General features: G+C 44.4%; 4 protein-coding genes across 4 annotated transcripts in view; 1 reads left to right on the top strand and 3 right to left on the bottom strand.

Moving 5' to 3' along the window:
* The first annotated feature begins 2,109 nt into the window (after window positions 1-2,109).
* gpha2 (glycoprotein hormone subunit alpha 2) lies at window positions 2,110-11,436 on the top strand. The gene is made up of 4 exons (XM_036987194.1): window positions 2,110-4,659; window positions 7,285-7,409; window positions 9,758-9,942; window positions 10,443-11,436. The coding sequence occupies exons 2-4, from the start codon at window positions 7,304-7,306 to the stop codon at window positions 10,545-10,547; spliced, it is 396 nt and encodes a 131-aa protein (XP_036843089.1). The 5' UTR covers window positions 2,110-4,659; window positions 7,285-7,303; the 3' UTR covers window positions 10,548-11,436.
* Window positions 11,437-11,717: 281 nt separating this feature from the next.
* Window positions 11,718-13,698, bottom strand: LOC110531404 (glycoprotein hormone beta-5). Its single transcript, XM_021614600.2, has 4 exons — window positions 13,461-13,698; window positions 13,243-13,304; window positions 12,239-12,449; window positions 11,718-12,038 (listed from the first exon to the last, which is right to left on the bottom strand). Exons 3-4 carry the CDS (start codon window positions 12,446-12,448, stop codon window positions 11,850-11,852), a joined length of 399 nt encoding a protein of 132 aa, XP_021470275.1. The 5' UTR covers window position 12,449; window positions 13,243-13,304; window positions 13,461-13,698; the 3' UTR covers window positions 11,718-11,849.
* A 5,388-nt stretch (window positions 13,699-19,086) lies between these two features.
* Window positions 19,087-19,855, bottom strand: LOC118966153 (extensin-like). The gene is made up of 2 exons (XM_036989238.1): window positions 19,827-19,855; window positions 19,087-19,624 (listed from the first exon to the last, which is right to left on the bottom strand). Exons 1-2 carry the CDS (start codon window positions 19,853-19,855, stop codon window positions 19,087-19,089), a joined length of 567 nt encoding a protein of 188 aa, XP_036845133.1.
* A 736-nt stretch (window positions 19,856-20,591) lies between these two features.
* ppp2r5b (protein phosphatase 2, regulatory subunit B', beta) overlaps window positions 20,592-25,371 on the bottom strand; it is a 42,791-nt gene continuing 38,011 nt past the window's right edge. Inside the window, exons 11-13 of the mRNA XM_036987186.1 lie at window positions 25,145-25,272; window positions 21,333-21,434; window positions 20,592-21,050 (exon numbers count right to left, since the gene is read on the bottom strand). Of these exons, the coding sequence (XP_036843081.1) occupies window positions 20,846-21,050; window positions 21,333-21,434; window positions 25,145-25,272 (435 nt within the window). The 3' untranslated portion in view covers window positions 20,592-20,845. The remainder of the gene's footprint in view (window positions 21,051-21,332; window positions 21,435-25,144; window positions 25,273-25,371) is intronic.

The following is a 25,371-nucleotide window of genomic DNA, read 5'->3' as shown; positions in this document are numbered from 1 at the left end:
CAGAATCTGTGCATAAGATCTAGGTGCTGCTGTAGCCCCTCCTTGGTTGGTGACAGAAGCACCAGATCATCAGCAAACAGTAGACATTTGACTTCGGATTCTAGTAGGGTGAGGCCGGGTGCTGCAGACTTTTCTAGTGCCCTCTCCAATTCTTTGATATATATGTTGAAGAGGGTGGGGCTTAAGCTGCATCCCTGTCTCACCCCGCGGCCCTGTGTGAAGAAATGTGTGTGTTTTTTGCCAATTTTAACCTCACACTTGTTGATTGTGTACATGGATTTTATAATGTTGTATGTTTTACCCCCAACACCACTTTCCATCAGTTTGTATAGCAGACCCTCATGCCAAATTGAGTCGAAGGCTTTTTTGAAATCAACAAAGCATGAGAAGACTTTGCCTTTGTTTTGGTTTGTTTGGTTGTCAATTAGGGTGTGCAGGGTGAATACATGGTCTGCTGTACAGTAATTTGGTAAAAAGCCAATTTGACATTTGCTCAGTACATTGTTTTCATTGAGGAAATGTACGAGTCTGCTGTTAATGATAATGCATAGGATGTTCCCAAGGTTACTGTTGACGCATATTCCACGGTAGTTATTGAGGTCAAATTTGTCTCCACTTTTGTGGATTGGGGTGATCAATCCTTGGTTCCAAATATTGGGGAAGATGCCAGAGCTAAGGATGATGTTAAAGAGTTTTAGTGTAGCCAATTGGAATTTGTTGTCTGTATATTTGATCATTTCATTGAGGATACCATCAACACCACAGGCCTTTTTGGGTTGGAGGGTTTTTATTTTGTCCTGTAACTCATTCAAGGTAATTGGAGATTCCAGTGGGTTCTGGTAGTCTTTAATAGTTGATTCTAAGATCTGTATTTGATCATGTATATGTTTTTGCTCTTTATTCTTTGTTATAGAGCCAAAAAGATTGGAGAAGTGGTTTACCCATAAATCTCCATTTTGGATAGATAATTCTTCATGTTGTTGTTTATTTAGTGTTTTCCAATTTTCCCAGAAGTGGTTAGAGTCTATGGATTCTTCAATTACATTGAGCTGATTTCTGACATGCTGTTCCTTCTTTTTCCGTAGTGTATTTCTGTATTGTTTTAGTGATTCACCATAGTGAAGGCGTAGACTCAGGTTTTCCGGGTCTCTATGTTTTTGGTTTGACAGGTTTCTCAATTTCTTTCTTAGATTTTTGCATTCTTCATCAAACCATTTGTCATTGTTGTTCATTTTCTTCGGTTTTCTATTTGAGATTTTTAGATTTGATAGGGAAGCTGAGAGGTCAAATATACTGTTAAGATTTTCTACTGCCAAGTTTACACCTTCACTGTTACAGTGGAACGTTTTACCCAGGAAATTGTCTAAAAGGGATTATCTTTCTCTCTCTCTCTCTCTCTCTCTCTCTCTCTCTCTCTCTCTCTCTCTCTCTGGTTCTCTTCCTCTCTACATCCCTCGCTCTCTCTCTCTCTCTCTCTCTGGTTCTCTTCCTCTCTACATCCCTCTCTCTCTCTCTGGTTCTCTTCCTCTCTACATCCCTCTCTCTCTCTCTGGTTCTCTTCCTCTCTACATCCCTCTCTCTCTCTCTCTCTCTCTGGTTGTCTTCCTCTCTACATCCCTCTCTCTCTCTCTCTCGCTCTGGTTGTCTTCCTCTCTACATCCCTCTCTCTCTCTCTCTCTCTCTGGTTCTCTTCCTCTCTACATCCCTCTCTCTCTCTCTCTGGTTGTCTTCCTCTCTACATCCCTCTCTCTCTCTCTCTCTCTGGTTGTCTTCCTCTCTACATCCCTCTCTCTCTCTCTCTCTCTCTGGTTCTCTTCCTCTCTACATCCCTCTCTCTCTCTCCCTCTGGTTCTCTTCCTATCTACATCCCTCTCTCTCTCTCTCTCTCTGGTTGTCTTCCTCTCTACATCCCTCTCTCTCTCTCTCTCTGGTTGTCTTCCTCTCTACATCCCTCTCTCTCTCTCTCTCTCTCTGGTTGTCTTCCTCTCTACATCCCTCTCTCTCTCTCTCTCTCTGGTTCTCTTCCTCTATACATCTCTCTCTCTCTCTGGTTGTCTTCCTCTCTACATCTCTCTCTCTCTCTGGTTCTCTTCCTCTCTACATCTCTCTCTCTCTCTCTGGTTCTCTTATCTCTCTTTCTCATCCCTCTCTGTGTTAGTGTGTAGGTGGGGAGGTTTAGTTAACATCATACATTCTGTTTCCGATGACATCAACAAATGTGCAATGTCTGTCGGGGGAAAGGGTCTGTCATTTTAATTGTGTTTTTGTATGAGTCTTTAAGTGTGTTTTGTGTTGGTGCTGGAGTCACTGAATAGAGTCTACAGTCATCATGTCAATGAGTTGAGCTTTAACATGTGGAGAGATGAACAACAGACCCAGGTGTCTCCTCACAATATCTCAGACTCACAGTAGGCGTCTCCTCACAATATCTCAGACCCACAGTATGTGTCTCCTCAATATCTCAGACCCACAGTAGGCGTCTCCTCAATATCTCACACCCACAGTAGGTGTCTCCTCAATATCTCACACCCACAGTAGGTGTCTCAATATCTCACTCACAGTAGGTGTCTCAATATCTCAGACCCACAGTAGGTGTCTCAATATCTCAGACCCACAGTAGGTGTCTCAATATCTCAGACCCACAGTAGGTGTCTCCTCAATATCTCAGACCCACAGTAGGCGTCTCCTCAATATCTCACACCCACAGTAGGTGTCTCCTCAATATCTCATACCCACAGTAGGTGTCTCCTCAATATCTCACACCCACAGTAAGTGTCTCCTCAATATCTCACACCCACAGTAGGTGTCTCAATATCTCAGACCAACAGTAGGTGTCTCAATATCTCAGACCCACAGTAGGTGTCTCAATATCTCAGACCCACAGTAAGTTTCTCCTCAATATCTCAGACCCACAGTAGGTGTCTCAACATCTCAGACCCACAGTAAGTTTCTCCTCAATATCTCACACCCACAGTAGGTGTCTCAATATCTCACACCCACAGTAAGTTTCTCCCCACAACATCTCAGCCTACCAGTCTTCTGCACACTCCCACTTGACCCAAACCCACAGTATCTCCTTACCCAACCCTGCCCATGGAAAACCCAGGCTTGACTCTGGACAGATCCTTGACTGTGTGTGTGTGTGTGTGAGGGGGGGGGGGTGTATTGGACAGAGCAAGGAGCAAGGACAGAGCAAGGAGCAGCCCCTAGTGTCATTATGGCAATGGCCCAGTGGGCCTGTCTAAATTGGCTGGAATTTACATCAGATGATCATTATTTGGCTTGGGGGCCTTGAGGAAAGAAAATGTGGTAGCTAGAAATGCCTGGGCCGAATTCTGATCCCAGTTCGCCCCTGAAAGGTGTGTGTGTGTGTGTGTGTGCGTGCGTGCGTGCGTGCGTGCGTGCGTGCGTACAGTTCTGTAATGTGTTTTCTTACTATTGTGGCCGGTGATGTAAAACTTCTCTACTTTTCCCCTCCATGTAAGCTGTCTCCCAACCCTCCTCTGTACTGCCCTTTACAATGGGGAGAAGGACTGCCCTTTACCATGGGGAGAAGGACTGCCCTTTACCATGGGGAGAAGGACTGCCCTTTACCATGGGGAGAAGGACTGCCCTTTACCAGGGGGAGAAGGACTGCCCTTTACCATGGGGAGAAGGACTGCCCTTTACCATGGGGAGAAGGACTGCCCTTTACCATGGGGAGAAGGACTGCCCTTTACCAGGGGGAGAAGGACTGCCCTTTACCATGGGGAGAAGGACTGCCCTTTACCATGGGGAGAAGGACTGCCCTTTACCAGGGGAAGAAGGACTGCCCTTTACCATGGGGAGAAGGACTGCCCTTTACCAGGGGGAGAAGGACTGCCCTTTACCATGGGGAGAAGGACTGCCCTTTACCATGGGGAGAAGGACTGCCCTTTACCATGGGGAGAAGGACTGCCCTTTACCAGGGGGAGAAGGACTGCCCTTTACCATGGGGAGAAGGACTGCCCTTTACCAGGGGGAGAAGGACTGCCCTTTACCATGGGGAGAAGGACTGCCCTTTACCATGGGGAGAAGGACTGCCCTTTACCATGGGGAGAAGGACTGCCCTTTACCAGGGGGAGAAGGACTGCCCTTTACCATGGGGAGAAGGACTGCCCTTTACCATGGGGAGAAGGACTGCCCTTTACCATGGGGAGAAGGACTGCCCTTTACCAGGGCACGCGAGAGAGACGTGTTGGATTTGAGGTTTTCTGTAGGTGAAGTGAGTGAGTGAGAGAGAGAGAGGTGCAAAACTGAAAGGTAGACTTACAGTGAACAGGAAATGAGGGGTCCACACACACAGAGAGACCGAGAGAGAGACCGAGAGAGAGAGACAGAGATATAGACACAGAGAGAGAGAGAGAGAGAGAGAATCAGAGATATAGACAGAGAGAGACAGAGAGAGAGAGAGACACACACAGAGAGAAACAGAGAGAGAGAGAGAGAAACAGAGAGAGAGAGAGGGAGAGGGGCTAGCAGTGACTGACTGTGGGTGTGACTAAAGGCGGGACTCCGCCTCTTCTCCTGTTTACCTGAGGAGCTACAAATAGCAGTGTAAGAGGTAGGAAACACACACCTGTCACTGCTGCTGCCGTCGACTCACCCGGACTGAAGAAACCACACACCACACCTTTACAGGTAACACTAGCGCCTCACACACACACACACACCTGAGAATTACTGTACAGGTTCTGACTTGTAGAGCTTGTTGCACATTGTTAATTGTGTGTATTTTGTATTTTCTTCACATATTTAGGATAGATTATTTTGTTAGAGACTGGAGGCTCTTTTGTGTTTCAACTCTGTCTGTCTCTGTCTGTCTGTGACAATATAAGAGGTGCATGAACGGCTCAGTGAGTCACATGCCTTTAGTCTGTGTTTTACACAAAATAGAAAATTATTCAATTTATCCATGAAATTGTGCGCAATCAATATCTCTGATCAATATCTCTGGGTGACAATAGGAAGTCAATGGTTTGGTGTGTTTCAGATAAATCTGGTCGTGTAAGTTTTGCATTTGCAGTCTACACGTTATTGGGATCTGTGTTCTACACTAAGAGTTTTGTCAAGAGCTTCAGTAACACAGTTTGTTTTGCCAGACAGGACTATCAGTAACACAGTTAGTTTTCCCAGACAGGACTATCAGTAACACAGGTAGTTTTCCCAGACAGGACTATCAGTAACACAGTTTGTTTTGCCAGACAGGACTATCAGTAACACAGTTAGTTTTCCCAGACAGGACTATCAGTAACACAGGTAGTTTTTCCAGACAGGACTATCAGTAACACAGGTAGTTTTTCCAGACAGGACTATCAGTAACACAGGTAGTTTTTCCAGACAGGACTATCAGTAACACAGGTAGTTTTTCCAGACAGGACTATCAGTAACACAGGTAGTTTTTCCAGACAGGACTATCAGTAACACAGGTAGTTTTTCCAGACAGGACTATCAGTAACACAGTTAGTTTTTCCAGACAGGACTATCAGTAACACAGGTAGTTTTTCCAGACAGGACTATCAGTAACACAGGTAGTTTTTCCAGACAGGACTATCAGTAACACAGGGAGTTTTTCCAGACAGGACTGTCAGTAACACAGGTAGTTTTTCCAGACAGGACTATCAGTAACACAGGTAGTTTTTCCAGACAGGACTATCAGTAACACAGGTAGTTTTTCCAGACAGGACTATCAGTAACACAGGTAGTTTTTCCAGACAGGACTATCAGTAACACAGGTAGTTTTTCCAGACAGGACTATCAGTAACACAGGGAGTTTTTCCAGACAGGACTATCAGTAACACAGGTAGTTTTTCCAGACAGGACTATCAGTAACACAGGTAGTTTTTCCAGACAGGACTATCAGTAACACAGGTAGTTTTTCCAGACAGGACTATCAGTAACACAGGTAGTTTTTCCAGACAGGACTATCAGTAACACAGGTAGTTTTTCCAGACAGGACTATCAGTAACACAGGTAGTTTTTCCAGACAGGACTATCAGTAACACAGGGAGTTTTTCCAGACAGGACTATCAGTAACACAGGGAGTTTTTCCAGACAGGACTATCAGTAACACAGGTAGTTTTTCCAGACAGGACTATCAGTAACACAGGTAGTTTTTCCAGACAGGACTATCAGTAACACAGGTAGTTTTTCCAGACAGGACTATGAACAGAGTATGACGGATAAACATTGAGTTCTATGTCGGTCACTTGGGATCTGTGCTCGTAACTCAGACTTTCAAAACAACAATATTTATTAGATCGGAACACACACACATAAAACAGGGTAACATTTAATCAACCACCTGAAACACTTTTGGCAGAGACTAAACGATGCATGTGACCACAGAGGACACGCAACACTCAAATGAGACACAACGCACACACGACACACTCACACAAGATGTACGACACGCACAACACACGCACGACAAACGCACAAACACACATTCATACACACACTCCGAGGCACGGAAACCCCACTGGGTCCCAATAGAGGAAAAAGCGGGGTATTCCCTGTCAGGGATCGCCTGGTTAATTTGATGTAGCGTAATAATAGCTTCCCTAGGCGATTCCCGTCGCCACGGCGCTCCCGAGACTGGAAAAGACTGAGCAGCAGGAGGTCAGGTCAGGAACACAGAATTACAGAACAGAATTCCCAGGAAAACATGACTTAACTGTTTTTGTGTTAAATACAAGTAGTGGTGTAGGGGGGTAGAAGTGGTGGTGTAGGAGGGGCTTAAATGAACTCACGGGCCACGCCCCGTTGTTCTATTCTTGAGAGTTTAATCCACGGGGCCACAGTGTGTGAGTCACAGAAACGTTTCTCAAACCATTTAATCAAATCAGATGTTCAAATCTGGTGCTGTGTAGCTGAGTGTGTGAGTGTGAGTGTGTGTGTGTGTGCGTGTGCGTGTGCGTGTGTGTGTGTGTGTCGTAAAAAAGGGGCTTTAGAAAAACATGTGATTTGATCTGACATATCTACCTGCAGGTCGAAGGTCGGGGGCTCTGACAATAAAGGCACTTAGACACGGGTCAGGTGTAAAGACGGACACCTGAACACTCCCCCTCAGAAAAACAATGTGATCATACTTGATCAAACAATCAGGAAAAACTGATAGTTTGAGAGGATAAAATGGTATTTTATGTGTAAAAGGTTTAGTGAGTAATGCACAGGCAGAATGGAATTCCCTTTAAATTGGTGATATTAAAAGTCAATAATTACCTGCCTGATTCTTAACTCTCTGTTCTGTTTGTCCCCTTGCAGACCACTGTCCTCTGTCGCCATGTGTCAGTGGTTGACCTCTAGCCTCTGTGTTGTGATGCTGCTGCTGTGTCCAGTCAGTTTCAGCTACGAGGGGCTCAGCCCAGGACCTGGCTGTCATCTATACCGTGAGTTGAATATAACACACACACACACACACACACACACACACACACACACTATATATATACACACACACACACACACACACACACACACACATAATATATATATACACACACACACACACACACACACACACACACACACACACACACACACACACATAATATACAATTGAAGTCAGAAGTTTACATACACTTAGGTTAGAGTCATTAAAACTCATTATTGTTAACAAACTATAGTTTTGGCAAGTCGGTTAGGACAGCTACTTTGTGCATGACAAGTAATTTTTCCAACAATTGTATACAGACAGATTATTTCACTTATAATTCACTGTATCACAATTCCAGTGGGTCAGAAGTTTACATACACTAAGTTGACTGTGCCTTTAAACAGCTTGGAAAATTCCAGGAGATGATGTCATGGCTTTAGAAGCTTCTGATAGGCTAATTGACATCATTTGAGTCACTTAGAGGTGTACCTGTGGATGTATTTCAAGGCCTATCTTCAAACCCAGTGCCTCTTTGCTTGACATCATGGGAAAATCAAAAGAAATCAGTCAAGACCTCAGAAAAAAAATTGTAGACCTCCACAAGCCTGGTTCATCCTTGGGAGCAATTTCCAAATGCCTGAAGGTACCACGTTCATCTATACAAACAATAGTACGCAAGTATAAACACCATGGGACCACGCAGCCATCATACCGCTCAGGAAGGAGACACGTTCTGTCTCCTAGAGATGAACGTACTTTGGTGTGAAAAGTGAAAATCAATCCCAGAACAACAGCATAGGACCTTGTGAAGATGCTGGAGGACACAGGAACAAACGTATCTATATCCACAGTAAAACGAGTCCTATATCGACATAACCTGAAAGGCCGCTCAGCAAGGACGAAGCCACTGCTCCAAAACTGACATAAAAAAGCCAGACCAAAGTTTGCAACTGCACATGGGGACAAAGATCATACTCTTTGGAGAAATGTCCTCTGGTCTGATGAAATAAAAATAGAATATTTTGGCCATAATGACCATCGTTATGTTTGGAGGAAAAAGGGTGAGGCTTGCAAACCGAAGAACACCATCCCAACTGTGAAGCACAGGGGTGGCAGCATCATGTTGTGGGGGTGCTTTGCTGCAGGAGGGACTGGTGCACTTCACAAAATAGGTGGCATCATGAAAAATGATGTGGATATATTGAAGCAACATCTCAAGACATCAGTCAGGAAGTTAAAGCTTGGTCGTAAATGGGTCTTCCAAATGGACAATGACCCCAAGCATACTTCCAAAGTTGTGGCAAAATGGTTTAAGGACAACAAAGTCAAGATATTGGAGTGGCCGTCACAAAGCCCTGACCTCAATCCTATAGAACATTTGTGAGCAGAACTGAAAAAGCGTGTGCGAGCAAGGAGGCCTACAAACCTGACTCAGTTACATCAGCTCTGTCAGGAGGAATGGGCTAAAATTCACCAAACTTATTGTGGGAAGCTTGTGGAAGGCTACCTGAAAAATTGACCCAAGTTAGACTATTTAAAGGCAATGCTACCAAATACTAATTGAGTGTATGGAAACTTCTGACCTACTGGGAATGTGATTACACATTGTTATTCTGACACTTCACATTCTTAAAATAAAGTGTTTATCCTAACTGACCTAAGACAGGGAATTTTTACTAGGATTAAATGTCAGGAATTGTGAAACTGAGTATAAATATATTTGGCTAAGGTGTATGTAAACTTCTGACTTCAACTGTATATGTGTATATACACACACATAATATATATACACACACACACACACATAATATATATACACACACACACACACAAAATATATATATATACACACACACACACATTATATATATATAGATACACACACACAAAATATATATATATACACACACACACAATACATATAATATATATATACACACACACACACACATAATATATATATATATATACACACACACACATAATATATATACACACACAATATATATATACACAAAATATATATACACACACAATATATATATATATATACACACACACACACATTATATATATATACACACACACACACACACACACACACACATAATATATATATATATACACACACACACACACACACACACACATAATATATATATATATACACACACACACACACATAATATATATACACACACACACACACACACACACACATAATATATATATATATACACACACACACACACACACACACACATAATATATATATATATACACACACACACACACAATATATATTTATACAAACACACCACACCACCATCCTCACTAACGTCTCTTCCTCTCCTCCTGCAGGGTTCAACGTGACCATCCGTAGTGACCAGCGTGGGACATGTAAAGGAACTCATGTTGTGAATGCCTGTGTTGGCTACTGTGAGTCCAGTGCCTTCCCATCTCGCTACTCTGTTCTGGTGGCATCGAACTTCACTCACAACATTACCTCGGCATCACAATGCTGCACCATCAGCAAGGACGCAAAGGTAGAGTGTACAGACAGAAACAGACAGACAGAAACAGAGACACAGACAGACAGACAGAAACAGACAGACAGAAACAGACAGACAGAAACAGAGACACAGACGGACCGACGGACAGAGACACAGACAGACAGACAGACAGACACACACAGACAGACAGACAGATAGACAGACACAGACAGACAGACAGACGGACAGAGACAAAAACAGACGGACGGACGGACGGACGTCTGTTTTTGTCTCTGTCAGACAGACCATCAGCAAGGACGCAAAGGTAGAGTGTACAGACAGAAACAGACAGACAGAAACAGAGACACAGACAGACAGACAGAAACAGACAGACAGAAACAGACAGACAGAAACAGAGACACAGACGGACCGACGGACAGACAGACAGACAGACAGACAGACAGACAGACAGACATCCTGATGACGTAGTTGGTTGGAACATGGTCACTTTATATAAAATACTAATTTAATTGTATACATTTTTTCCCCCTCAGATCAAAGTTCGTCTTGACTGTCCTCGTGGTCGTCACCATGATGATATCGAGATCCTGACGGCTCAGGCCTGTCGTTGCGACATGTGTCGCAAGTCACGCTACTGACATGCCACCGTCTCCGCGGGAACACACGCTACACGCAACAAATTGTAACATGAGGACTTGGATGAAGAGAAGACAAGGAAATGTGTGTATACAAGGATAGTGTGTGTGTGTGCGTGTATGTGTGTGTGTGTGTGCGTGTGTGTGTGTGTGTGTGTGTGTGTGTGTGTGTGTGTGTGTGTGTGTGTGTGTTGAATTGAATGGTCGGAAAAAAGGAAAAAAGACTTGAGGAAAACACTTTTCATACGGTCGCTTTATTTAAGATTTGTTTGTTTAAACATTGGTTTATTTAGGAACAGGAGGCAGTTTGTGACACTTTGACTCAACACCCTATTCCCTATGTAGTGCACTACTTTTGACCAGGGCCCATACAAACTAGTGCACTACTTTTGACCAGGACCCATACAAACTAGTGCACTACTTTTGACCAGGGCCCATACAAACTAGTGCACTACTTTTGACCAGGGCCCATACAAACTAGTGCACTACTTTTGACCACGGCCCCATACAAACTAGTGCACTACAAAGGTAGATTGGGTGCCAATTGGGACGTAGACACTGACATCCAGTTAAACCACTATAGATAATAAAATCATTAAAACCCACTACATAGATCTGTTATACAGCCACAACACAGAACTAGAATGAGCAGAATGGACATCCCCATTCAAGTCAGTGAGTAAACTGGGCGCCATTTTGAACGCGGACCAGTGTCAGAGGTTCCAATTCCATTCATTTGATTTCTACGGCCACTAAACTAGAGGGACTAAAGGATGTACATTAATAAATAAACTGTATTTATGTCTATGACCCACTTACATATTGTAAATAAGTGACCTGAAAGAATGTTGGAAGGGTTGACCAAATAAAAATGGGAAAAATAATCACTCAACAAATTGTATTATTAGTATTATTATATTACATTATTACATTTTCTAACAAGGTTGCTGTGTCATATTACAGTGGTATAAAGCATTTTATAAAACTGGGTGATTCGAGCCCTGAATGCTGATTGGCTGACAGCCGTGGTATATCAAACAGTATAACACTGGTATGACAAAATATGTATTTTTACTGCTCTAATTGTGTTGGTAACCAGTTTACAATAGCAATAAGGCACCTCAGGGCGTTTGTGGTATATGGCCAATATACCACGGCTAAGGGCTGTATCCAGGCACTCCGCGATGCGTCGTACTTAAGAACAGCCCTTAGCCGTGGTATATTGTCCATATACCACAACCCCTCGGGCCTCATTGCTTAAATCAACCTTAAATCTTTTCACACACACACACACAGAAGTTGGTATCAGAACGTCTCACACTCCGTATCCTGTGTGGAACAGACGGTGCAGTGACACTGCAGAGCGAGGGGGTAGGGGTAGAGCGGAGAGACGTGGGGCTGGCAGCCTGGCAGACGGACCGTCAGGTAGCGAGTACGACCGTAGGAACACACACGGTGATGCCGCTGGACGTAGGGGGGCTCTGGGAGCGGCTTCTGTTAGCGACAGGAACAACATAACTCTTATTAGCCCTGCCAGCAATACTGCACTGTTGTAGTTTCAAAAGATTGATTTATAAATCTGACGTGTTGTTATGGTTACCTCCCATGACATGTGTCCAGGTGTGAGACAAGACATGAGAGGACCGAGACATTGTTGGACAAGCATGTGTGTGTGTCCTGTCGTGGTTACCTACCTCCCAGGTATGGCAGCGGCCCCAGCAGGCCTCCGTATCGATGCGGAGGTTCCTGCATCCCGGCTTCTGGGCCACGAAGGAAAAATCCCGCACCGCGCAGCCACGGAAACCACCGTGCAGCTGGGTCGTGACAGCAACGCACAGGCCCGCATCGGCAACAACCAGGAGGAGCAAGAGAATAGACAGAGGGAGGGAGCGGCACGGCAACATCCTGGGAGGGAGGGAGGGAGGGAGAGATGAGAATGGTCTGAGGTAAACTTTAAACTCATGCATCACATTCACATCTGTTCTACTCAATAGGGACAAACACCGTTTTAAAACCATTATGGGAAACTTAAACATAAATTGCTCTCGGTTCAATCATGCAATATATGACAGACAGTCTCCTGTACACACTAATGTATTACTCCCCCCTAGCCTCCGTTGTGATTACTGCATGGTTAGCGGACCCAGAAAGGTCCTGCGCAATAACCGGGGTACGGTTGGTGCTGTAATAGCGGTTTATCACGTTGGTCTGCTGTATGATAACGGTCAAATAATAACAACAATTCCATTGTGTCTTTCTAGAACTAATGGAACTATATTCATGCTTTTTTTCACAAACGGATTGTATATTATATAGATTTATGTTTTATTTAACCTTTATTTAACCAGGCAAGTCAGTTAATTAAGAACAAATTCTAATTCACGATGACGGCCAAACCCGGACGACGCTGGGCCAATTGTGCGCCGCTCTATGGGTCTTCCAACCACGGCAGGTTGTGAAACAGCCTATATATATATATATATTCACCTTTATCTAACCAGGAAGGCCAGTTGAAAACGAGATCTCATTTACAACTGCGACTTGGCAGTTGTAATAACTTGTATAGACGTACATAACTCGCATATAGCGATGCATCCTTTAGAATAAGGTGACATATATTCCTCCATTTCTACTGGTTGATATCGTGATCATATCAAAAGCATCAAAATGTCTGTTTTGTTCTCATGCAAATATTTACCTTTACAACTGTCCTGTTGTTGACGGGCCGGAGTGGACTGGAACGCTCGCGTTGCCAAGAAACTACAGCATTGTGATGCGCCGTGTCCGTTGATTACGAAAGAAAAAGCCAGGGAGAAAACAATTAAAAACTATTAAACATTTCCAATAAATGAAACATTTCCACAAATATTGTCAACACAAAGATAACCACCCACAACGAAAGTAGCCTATACAAACCTGTTTGACACAGTTGTATTGGTTGGTCTTCTTCACTGGACAGTCCGAATGTCCTATCTCTCTCTGTCTGTCTGAACTGAACGAATTTCTTGTTGTTGTTTTTAGTCCGATTAAATTGGATGGACAGTCTGACGTCATAGCAATTATAATGAAATGCCTTTAAACTTGGAGACTCCCTGGAAAACGGCCTACGATGCTTGTCCATATTATCTTAACCCCAGTGTGTGTGTGTGTGTGTGTGTGTGTGTGTGTGTGTGTGTGTGTGTGTGTGTGTGTGTGTGTGTGTGTGTGTGTGTGTGTGGTCAGTGGTGCTAACATCTGGTAAGAACATTTTTACTATAGCTAATCTCTTACACACACACACAGAGGGAGAGCGATCATGAGGAGAGAGAGGGAGAGAGAGATCATGAGGAGAGAGAGGGAGAGAGATCATGATGAGAGAGAGGGAGAGAGAGACCGTGAGGAGAGAGAGATCATGAGGAGAGAGAGGGAGAGAGATCATGAGGAGAGAGAGAGAGAGAGATCATGAGGAGAGAGAGGGAGAAAGAGATCATGATGGGAGAGAGAGATCACGAGAGAGAGAGATCATGAGAGAGAGAGAGATCATGAGGAGAGAGAGGGAGAGAGATCATGAGGAGAGAGAGGGAGAGAGATCATGAGGAGAGAGAGGGAGAGAGATCATGAGAGAGAGACCATGAGGAGAGAGAAAGAGAGACAGGGTATGTGTTGTACTCACATCCAGTATTGTAATTTATATTACCTTTAAAAAACCAATAGCGCATTAAAAAAGGACACACACACTCCTCCGTTTGTTTTCTCAAAGTGAAGTTCATTTAGCACATCATCTCCTCACTACAAGCCCAGTTTGACTCGACTGTACATTCATCTCTCCGGCTGTTGGTCATCATCATGTTTCTAAGCAACATTTAGCCTACAGACCAAACCAGGAGGACAGTGCAATTCTAGTTTAGTGATGCTACGTACACATATATATTCAACCCCATTATTATTGCCGTTCTATAATTCTACTGACTGAAGGGAGGGAGGGAGGGAGGGATGAAGAGTCTTCTCTCCTCTGATAAACTGGGTTCCGACTCCAGAATATAATTATTCTGGTTCTAGAACAGAATAGTGGGAGGGATGATTCATCTCCCAGAAAACTGACTGATTAATGGGGGAATTGTGGGTAAACTAGCAAAAATCAGGAAGTGAGTTTTAACGATAGTGAGGTTTGTTTATTTTCTAGGATATTCTAGTTTTGTTTCAATGAAAAACCGTTAGAAGAGTGTTGAAGGCTGCTGGTTTGGTTGTCTCGGTAACAAGATGCCAGCAGAACCTCCAGATTCACAATCAATCAGACGTGTTACATTCTGATTCAAACCCTGTTCCTACACACATCTCCTGTCACTGTTACACTCGAACCACACACACACACACACACACACACACACACTAACTTCTAATCTTTGCCAACTTCCTGCAATAAGGTCACAATTCCAAAGAGCAAATAAAAAAGATCATAAATATCAGATATCGACCAAATCAACAAACATAACAACAATATAAAAACAAATTGTAAATCATTTCATCAAATGAGTGAATCATAATACACAGATGTACAGTAAGACAGTGTGATATTAAGGACAAAATTCAAGGTGGTAGACATGAGGTTATGTGTCCCAAATGTCACTCTATTCCCTATATAGTGCACTACTTTTGACCAGACCCCTATAGGTCCTGATCATAAGTAGTGCACTACATAGGGGAGTAGGGTGTCATTTGGGACACAGCCCTAAGGAGGGGTCACAGAAACACCCCCTCCGTATCGTACCCCCCTACACACATTATCCCAAACAAATTAGAATATTGCTAAAAGAACATGTCGTATTCTGACTCTCAATCAATCAAACAACCAATTAAGAAATCAATTAATCAACCAATTAAGAAATCAATTAATCAGTCAATTATAAACAAGACAATAATAATGACAGAACAGTTTTAATCTAGCAGGGGTCAGGGGTCGCAGCATCCCAGCAGCATAAGGGTCATCCCAAATCAAACACTGTATTGAATCCCAAATGGCACCCTATTCCCTATGGGCTAACCCTATCTATGGGCCCTGGTCAAAAGTACTGCACTACGTAGTGAATAAGTTGTGATTTGGGCCGTGCCCTAGTTCTGCTTTAGGAGTGCTACACTAAAGGAGTTTCCAACCAACACTATAATAATATGGTCATAACATGGTCATAATATGGTCATAACATGGTTATAATATGGTCATAACATGGTCATAATATGGTCATAACATGGTCATAATATGGTCATAACATGGTCATAATATGGTCATAACATGGTCATAATATGTCATAATATGGTTATAATATAATATGGTCATAACATGGTCATAATATGTCATAATATGGTTATAATATAATATGGTCATAATATGGTCATAATATGGTTATAATATGTCATAATATGGTCATAATATGGTCATAATGTCATAATATGGTTATAATATAATATGATCATAATATGGTCATAACATGGTCATAATATGGTCATAATATGTCATAATATGGTCATAATATGGTCATAATATGGTTATAATATGGTTATAATATGGTTATAATATAATATGGTCATAATATGGTCATAATATGGTTATAATATAATATGGTCATAATATGGTCATAATATAATATGGTCATAACATGGTCATAATATGGTCATAACATGGTCATAGTATAATATGGTCATAATATGGTCATAATATGTCATAATATGGTCATAATATGGTCATAATGTCATAATATGTCATAATATTGTTATAATATAATATGGTCATAATATGGTCATAATATGTCATAATATGATCATAATATGGTCATAACATGGTCATAATATAATATGGTCATAATATGGTCATAATATGGTTATAATATAATATGGTCATAATATGGTCATAATATGTCATAATATGGTCATAATATAATATGGTCATAACATGGTCATAATATGGTCATAACATGGTCATAATATAATATGGTCATAATATGGTCATAATATGTCATAATATGGTCATAATATGGTCATAATGTCATAATATGTCATAATATGGTTATAATATAATATGGTCATAATATGGTCATAATATGGTCATAACATGGTCATAATATGTCATAATATGGTTATAATATAATATGGTCATAATATGGTCATAATATGTCATAATATGATCATAATATGGTCATAATGTCATAATATGGTTATAATATAATATGGTCATAATATGGTCATAATATGTCATAATATGGTCATAATATGGTCATAATGTCATAATATGGTTATAATATAATATGGTCATAATATGTCATAATATGTCATAATATGGTTATAATATAATATGGTCATAATATGTCATAATATGGTCATAATATGTCATAATATGGTCATAATATGTCATAATATGTCATAATATGGTCATAATATAATATGGTCATAACATGGTCATAATATGGTCATAACATGGTCATAATATAATATGGTCATAATATGGTCATAATATGTCATAATATGGTTATAATATAATATGGTCATAATATGGTCATAATATAATATGGTCATAATATGTCATAACATGGTTATAATATGGTCATAACATGGTTATAATATGGTCATAATATGGTCATAATATGGTCATAATATGGTTATAATATAATATGGTCATAATATGGTCATAACATGGTCATAATATGGTCATAACATGGTCATAATATGGTCATAACATGGTCATAATATGGTCATAACATGGTTATAATATGGTCATAATATGTCATAATATGTCATTATATGGTTATAATATAATATGGTCATAATATGGTTATAATATAATGTGGTCATAATATGGTCATAACATGGTCATAATATGGTCATAATATGGTCATAACATGGTCATAATATGGTCATAATATGGTTACAATATGGTCATAATATGGTCATAACATGGTCATAACATGGTTATAATATGGTCATAACATGGTCATAACATGGTCATAATATGGTCATAATATGGTTATAACATGGTAATATTCAGACATATAAAAACATCAGCAGTTGAGAAGAATACAAGAAGGAACAATATTATTTTAACTTCATCATCATCATTCCTCTTCATCTTTTGGGACAGTAAAAAGTCCCTGTCGCAGAACTGGGAGGGCAGTTCCATATCGAAACCTTGCCAGCTAGAACCAGTACCAGTGGGTCTCAGTGTGTGTGTGTTTGTGTGTGTGTGTGTGTGTGTGTGCGTGCGTGCGTGCGTGTGTGTGCGTGCGTGTGTGTGCGTGCGTGTGTGTGCGTGTGTGAGAGAGAAAGAGAGAGAGAGAGAAAGAGAAAGAGAGAAAGAAAGAGAATGAGAAATATGTTTAGTTTGAGATAGGGAGTGTGTGTGTGGTATTGTAGTGTTAAGAGTGTGTATGGTATTGTAGTGTTAAGAGTGTGTATGGTATTGTAGTGTTAAGAGTGTGTATGGTATTGTGGTGTTAAGAGTGTGTATGTTATTGTGGTGTTAAGAGTGTGTGTGGTATTGTAGTGTTAAGAGTGTGTGTGGTATTGTAGTGTTAAGAGTGTGTGTGGTATTGTAGTGTTAAGAGTGTGTATGGTATTGTAGTGTTAAGAGTGTGTGTGGTATTGTAGTGTTGAGAGTGTGTATGGTATTGTAGTGTTAAGAGTGTGTATGGTATTGTAGTGTTAAGAGTGTGTATGGTATTGTAGTGTTAAGAGTGTGTGTGGTATTGTAGTGTTGAGAGTGTGTATGGTATTGTAGTGTTAAGAGTGTGTATGGTATTGTAGTGTTAAGAGTGTGTATGGTATTGTAGTGTTAAGAGTGTGTATGGTATTGTAGTGTTAAGAGTGTGTGTGGTATTGTAGTGTTAAGAGTGTGTATGGTATTGTAGTGTTAAGAGTGTGTGTGGTATTGTAGTGTTAAGAGTGTGTATGGTAGGCCTTGAGGAACTCTCAGGCCATAAAACGTTTCCTAAATGTAATGAAGACTTACTTAGAAACGTGACTGGTGGAATGACACCTGGGATGTTGACTTAGGATCCCCAGCGGCGGTCAGATAAAACACTAAACATCGCATGGTTTCATCTGTCTGTTTGTTTCAAGTGCAGTGTTCTCAGGCTGTTGTTACAACTGGATCCTTTGAGGGGTGGCGCATCACCAAACAAAGTCATTGGTGACATTTTACTTGGCCAATGAGACCCCATTAGCACCGGCCAATCTGATTACAGTGCATTTCCACACAACACGTTTTGGGCGATGAAACCACAGAGCCTCATTCACTTTTCAACGGAAGGAAAACAGGAGTAGTAGGCTAGGGGAAGTAGGCGAGGGAAAGTGGTCGAGGGGAAGTGGGCGAGGGAAAGAGTGCGAGGCGAAGAGGGCGAGGGGAAGAGGGCGGGGGGAAGTAGGCTAGGGGAAGTGGGCGAGGGTAAGTAGGCTAGGGGAAGAGGGCGAAGGGAAGTGGGCGAGGAGAAGTGGGCGAGGGGAAGAGGGCGAGGGGAAGAGGGCGAGGGGAAGAGGGCGAGGGGAAGTAGGCTAGGGGAAGTGGGCGAGGGTAAGTAGGCTAGGGGAAATGGGTGAGGGGAAGAGGGCGAGGGGAAGAGGGCGAGGGGAAGAGGGCGAGGGGAAGTAGGCTAGGGGAAGTGGGCGAGGGTAAGTAGGCTAGGGGAAATGGGCGAGGGGAAGTGGGCGAGGAGAAGTGGGCGAGGGGAAGTGGGCGAGGGGAGGTAGGCGAGGGGAAGTAGGCGAGGGGAAGTGGGCGAGGGAAGAGGGCGAGGGAAGTGGTCGAAGGGAAGTGGGCGAGGGGAAGTGGGCGAGGGGAAGTGGGCGAGGGAAGAGGGCGAGGGGAAGTGGGCGAGGGGAAGTGGGCGAGGGGAAGTGGGCGAGGGGAAGAGGGCGAGAGGAAGTGGGCGAGGGGAGGGAGGCGAGGGGAAGTGGGCGAAGGGAAGTGGGCGAGGGGAAGTGGGCGAAGGGAAGTGGGCGAGGGGAAGTGGGCGAAGGGAAGTGGGCGAGGGAAGAGGGCGAGGGGAAGTGGGCGAGGGGAAGTGGTCGAGGGGAAGTGGGCGAGGGGAAGTGGCCGAGGGGAAGTGGGCAGGGAGGGACTAAAGTTGGGTAACGCTCAACTTTATGCAAATCCTCAGAGAATATCGTGACGCAAGTGACCAATCGAAAGCTCACATGGCTTCCAACTTACTGAATTGGCTGACAATGGCTGTTGATACGTAGCACTACCTAGCTTGCTTGCTAACACCCACATGAGGGCAGGGCTAGCGTGGATAGGTGTGAATGCTCTGTTAGCTGTACCATATAAACAAACGGAGTATGGACGACATCGTGTCCGTGGTTCCATCTTAATGAATGACAGAAAAACAGAAAAACGGGTGTCTGTCAAAAAATAAAAACACCTATTTTATCGTAGCTACATTTTTTTTCTTATAGTTCTTGAATTCGCGGGAAACACTTAAAGGGGTACACACAACTTAATCATCATGAGTAAGGAACTATGAAAATAGTTAACAAAAAAACTATTTAATCTAGAATAAACGTTTGTCAACAGGAAATAGATGATTTTGCTGTATGGGACAGATGAGATGGAGGTCATTACCAATATACAAATAAATAAGTGCAGAATCCTATATCCCATCAAGGTGAGCCTCAGTTAAAAACATGTTGGGAACCACTTGTGTACAGGGCTGCTTGTGTAATTCAGTCTGTGTTTTCAGTCTGTGTGTTCTCCTGTGTACTCAGCCTGTGTGTTCTCTGTGTACTCAGTCTGTGTGTTCTCTGTGTACTCAGTCTGTGTGTTCTCTGTGTACTCAGTCTGTGTGTTCTCTGTGTACTCAGTCTGTGTGTTCTCTGTGTGTTCAGTCTGTGTGTTCAGTCTGTGTGTTCAGTCTGTGTGTTCAGTCAGTGTGTTCTCTGTGTGTTCAGTCTGTGTGTTCAGTCTGTGTGTTCAGTCAGTGTGTTCTCTGTGTGTTCAGTCAGTGTGTTCTCTGTGTGTTCAGTCTGTGTGTTCAGTCTGTGTGTTCAGTCTGTGTGTTCAGTCTGTGTGTTCAGTCAGTGTGTTCTCTGTGTGTTCAGTCTGTGTGTTCAGTCTGTGTATGTAATTAGTGTGTGTTTGTGTGTGTGTGTGAGTCAATTCATATTTTGTGTTTGTGTACACTTTGCATGAGTGTGTGTATACAGTATATGTTATGCCTGTGTATGGCTATGTGTAAGTTTGTGTGTGTGTGTGTGTGTGTGTGTGTGTGTGTGTGTGTGTGTGCTAACTGTATCAGTATGTTCTGTACTCTGTGGCTCTGGTACTGATTCTCTGTCTGGCTCTAGGTGGTGGAGGAGGGTCCACTGGGCTTGAGGTCTGGCTGCTTAGGGAGTGCCGTCTGTGGGGAGGAGGGCTGAGGAGGCTCCCCTCTCTCCTGGAGGTTCTTCTGATTACGACTGGTCTCCCCCAGGGTCTGAAGCCTCCTCTCCTTCTGCTCCTCCAACCCCCGCCACAGCTCTGCACGCTCACGCTCCCTCTTCAACTCCCTGGGACAGAGAGAGAGAGAGAGAGAGAGAGAGAGAGAGAGAGAGAGAGAGAGAGAGTAAACATGCACTCGCATACACACACTAAAGGACACTATCACACACTAAAGGACACTATCACTCACTAAAGGACACTAAAGGACACTATCACTCACTAAAGGACACTATCACTCACTAAAGGACACTAAAGGACACTTTCACTCACTAAAGGACACTAAAGGACACTATCACTCACTAAAAGACACTATCACTCACTAAAGGACACTAAAGGACACTATCACTCACTTCTGTTTGTCCACTTTGTAAGAGGCAGTGAGGTCATCAAACAGTTTGCTGTTCATCTCCATAAAGGTCTTCAGAACGTTGTAGATCAGAGAGACTATTGTCCTGCAGAGAGAGAGATGGAGGGAGATGGAGGGAGAGAGATGGAGGGAGAGAGATGGATGGATGGAGAGATGGATGGATGGAGAGAGATGGAGGGAGATGGAGGGAGAGAGATGGAGGGAGAGAGATGGAGGGAGAGAGATGGAGAGAGATGGAGGGAGAGAGATGGAGGGAGAGAGATGGATGGAAAGAGATGGAGGGAGATGGATGGAGGGAGAGAGGGATGGAGAGAGATGGAGGGAGAGAGATGGAGGGAGATGGATGGAGAGAGATGGAGTGAGATGGATGGAGAGAGATGGAGGGAGATGGAGGGAGAGAGATGGAGGGAGATGGAGGGAGAGAGATGGAGGGAGAGAGATGGAGAGAGATGGAGGGAGAGAGATGGAGGGAGAGAGATGGATGGAGTGAGATGGATGGAGAGAGATGGAGGGAGAGAGAGATGGAGGGAGAGAGATGGAGGGAGAGAGAGATGGAGGGAGAGAGATGGAGGAAGATGGATGGAGAGAGATGGAGGGAGAGAGATGGAGGGAGAGAGAGGGAGAGAGATGGAGGGAGAGAGATGGAGGGAGAGAGATGGAGGGAGAGAGATGGAGGGATAGAGATGGAGGAAGATGGATGGAGAGATGGAGGGAGATGGATGGAGAGAGATGTAGGGAGATAGATGGAGAGAGATGGAGGGAGAGAGATGGAGGGAGATGGAGGGAGATGGATGGAGAGAGATGGAGGGAGATGGAGGGAGAGAGATGGAGAGAGATGGAGGGAGAGAGATGGAGAGAGATGGAGTGAGATGGATGGAGAGAGATGGAGGGAGATGGAGGGAGAGAGATGGAGGGAGATGGAGGGAGAGAGATGGAGGGAGAGAGATGGAGAGAGATGGAGGCAGAGAGAGATGGAGGGAGAGAGATGGAGGGAGATGGATGGAGAGAGATGGAGGGAGAGAGATGGAGGGAGAGAGATGGAGGGAGAGAGAGATGGAGGGAGAGAGATGGAGGGAGAGAGAGATGGAGGGAGAGAGATGGAGAAAGAGATGGAGAGAGATGGAGAGAGATGGATGGAGAGAGATGGAGGGAGAGAGATGGAGGGAGATGGATGGAGAGAGATGGAGGGAGATGGAGGGAGAGAGATGGATGGAGATGGACGGGAGAGATGGAGAGAGATGGAGTGAGATGGAGGGAGAGAGAGGGAGAGAGATGGAGGGAGAGAGAGATGGAGGGAGAGAGATGGAGGGAGATGGATGGAGAGAGATGGAGGGAGATGGATGGAGAGAGATGGAGGGAGATGGATGGAGAGAGATGGAGGGAGAGAGAGATGGAGGGAGAGAGATGGAGGGAGATGGATGGAGAGAGATGGAGATGGATGGAGAGAGATGGAGGGAGATGGATGGAGAGAGATGGAGGGAGATAGATGGAGAGAGATGGAGGGAGATGGAGGGAGAGAGATGGAGGGAGATGGATGGAGAGAGATGGATGGAGAGAGATGGAGGGAGATGGATGGAGAGAGATGGAGGGAGATGGATGGAGAGAGATGGATGGAGAGAGATGGAGGGAGCGAGAAATGGAGGGAGAGAGATAGAGGGAGATGGATGGAGAGAGATGGAGGGAGATGGAGGGAGATGGATGGAGAGAGAGAGGGATGGAGAGAGATGGAGGGAGATGGATGGAGGGAGAGAGGGATGGAGAGAGAGAGAGATGGAGTGAGATGGAGAGAGATGGAGTGAGATAGATGGAGAGAGATTGAGAGAGATGGAGGGAGATGGAGGGAGAGAGATGGAGGGAGATGGAGGGAGAGAGATGGAGGGAGAGAGATGGAGAGAGATGGAGGGAGAGAGATGGAGGGAGAGAGATGGAGGGAGATGGAGGGAGAGAGATGGAGGGAGATGGAGGGAGAGAGATGGAGAGAGATGGAGCGAGAGAGATGGAGTGAGATGGATGGAGAGAGATGGAGAGAGATGGAGGGAGATGGAGGGAGAGAGATGGAGGGAGATGGAGGGAGAGAGATGGAGAGAGATGGAGTGAGATGGATGAGAGAGATGGAGGGAGATGGAGGGAGAGAGATGGAGGGAGAGAGATGGAGGGAGAGAGACGGAGAGAGATGGAGGGAGAGAGATGGAGGGAGAGAGATGGAGGGAGAGAGAGATGGAGGGAGAGAGATGGAAGGAGAGAGAGATGGAGGGAGAGAGATGGAGGGAGAGAGAGATGGAGGGAGAGAGATGGAGGAAGATGGATGGAGAGAGATGGAGAGAGATGGAGGGAGATGGATGGAGAGAGATGGAGGGAGATGGATGGAGAGAGATGGAGGGAGAGAGAAGGAGGGAGATGGATGGAGAGAGATGGAGGGAGATGGAGGGAGAGAGATGGAGGGAGATGGAGGGAGAGAGATGGAGAGAAATGGAGAGAGATGGAGGGAGAGAGATGGAGGGAGAGAGAGATGGAGGGAGAGAGATGGAGGGAGATGGATGAAGAGAGATGGAGGGAGATGGATGGAGGGAGATGGATGGAGAGAGATGGATGGAGAGAGATGGAGGGAAATGGAGGGAGAGAGATGGAGGGAGAGAGAAGGAGGGAGATGGATGGAGAGAGATGGAGGGAGATGGAGGGAGAGAGATGGAGGGAGATGGAGGGAGAGAGATGGAGAGAGATGGAGAGAAATGGAGAGAGATGGAGGGAGAGAGATGGAGGGAGAGAGAGATGGAGGGAGAGAGATGGAGGGAGATGGATGGAGAGACATGGAGGGAGATGGATGGAGAGAGATGGATGGAGATGGATGGAGAGAGATGGAGGGAGATGGATGGAGAGAGATGGAGGGAGAGAGATGGAGGGAGATGGATGGAGAGAGATGGAGGGAGATGGATGGAGAGAGATGGAGAGAGATGGATGGAGAGAGATGGAGGGAGATGGATGGAGAGAGATGGAGGGAGATGGACGGAGAGAGATGGAGGGAGATGGATGGAGAGAGATGGAGGGAGATGGATGGAGAGAGATAGATGGAGAGAGATGGAGGGAGATGGATGGAGAGAGATGGAGGGAGATGGATGGAGAGAGATGGAGGGAGATGGATGGAGAGAGATGGAAGGAGATGGATGGAGAGAGATGGAGGGAGATGGATAGAGAGATGGAGGGAGATGGATAGAGAGAGATGGAGGGAGATGGATGGAGAGAGAGATGGAGGGAGATGGATGGAGAGAGATGGAGGGAGATGGATGGAGAGAGATAGAGGGAGATGGATGGAGAGAGATGGAGGGAGATGGATGGAGAGAGATGGAAGGAGATGGATGGAGAGAGATGGAGGGAGATGGATGGAATTAGAGATATATGGAGAGGTAGGGGAGGGATGGCGGAAAAGTGAAGGACAGAAAGAGTGGAGGAAGGATTAGAGAGGTATATCTGCGGAGATCATGGAGGTCATACAGACTTAGAGATTGGGCATTATAGGTTAGAGGTCAGGCATTAGGGGTTAGGGGTTAGGCGTTAGAGGTCAAGGGTTAGGCTTTAGAGGTCACGGTTTAGGGGTTAGGCGTTAGAGGTCAGGGGTTAGAAGTCAGGTGTTAGGCGTTAGAGGTCACGGTTTAGGGGTTAGGCGTTAGAGGTCAGGGGTTAGGCGTTAGAGGTCAGGAGTTAGGCGTTAGAGGTCACGGTTTAGGGATTAGGCGTTAGAGGTCAGGGGTTAGAGGTCAGGGGTTAGGCGTTAGAGATCAGGGGTTAGAGGTCACTCACTGGTTCCAGTGCTCCTTGGAGACTCTGTAGAGTGTAGTGAAGACCAGCGGTAGAATCACCTGACTGTTCTCCTCTATCAAAGACAGGATGTACTCATTGTTCCAGAAGTACAGAGCCCTCTCTGCTACCTACAACACAGAGAGGTTAAAGTTTAGAGGTTAGGGTTCAGAGCCCTCCCTGCTACCTACAACACAGAGAGGTTAAAGTTTAGAGGTTAGGTTACTAAC

The sequence above is a fragment of the Oncorhynchus mykiss genome, chromosome 9 (genome assembly GCF_013265735.2).
Source record: "Oncorhynchus mykiss isolate Arlee chromosome 9, USDA_OmykA_1.1, whole genome shotgun sequence".
NCBI lineage: Eukaryota > Metazoa > Chordata > Actinopteri > Salmoniformes > Salmonidae > Oncorhynchus > Oncorhynchus mykiss.
The sequence above is the reverse complement of the archived record's forward strand: the minus strand, read 5'-3'. Positions and strand labels throughout refer to the sequence as shown.

Excerpts from the sequence above, each read along its gene's own strand:
- LOC110531404 (XM_021614600.2), bottom strand. The coding sequence starts at position 12,448 with ATGTTGCCGTGCCGCTCCCTCCCTCTGTCTATTCTCTTGCTCCTCCTG. Across the intron at positions 12,039-12,238 it reads GCCGCTGCCATACCTGGGAG|AAGCCGCTCCCAGAGCCCCC; the intron begins GTAGGTAACCAC and ends TGTCGCTAACAG.
- LOC118966153 (XM_036989238.1), bottom strand. The coding sequence starts at position 19,855 with ATGTCGTCCATACTCCGTTTGTTTATATG. Across the intron at positions 19,625-19,826 it reads ATACTCCGTTTGTTTATATG|TCCCTCCCTGCCCACTTCCC; the intron begins GTACAGCTAACA and ends ACCCAACTTTAG.
- gpha2 (XM_036987194.1), top strand. The coding sequence starts at position 7,304 with ATGTGTCAGTGGTTGACCTCTAGCCTCTGTGTTGTGATGCTGCTGCTG. Across the intron at positions 7,410-9,757 it reads ACCTGGCTGTCATCTATACC|GGTTCAACGTGACCATCCGT; the intron begins GTGAGTTGAATA and ends CTCCTCCTGCAG. Across the intron at positions 9,943-10,442 it reads CCATCAGCAAGGACGCAAAG|ATCAAAGTTCGTCTTGACTG; the intron begins GTAGAGTGTACA and ends TTTCCCCCTCAG.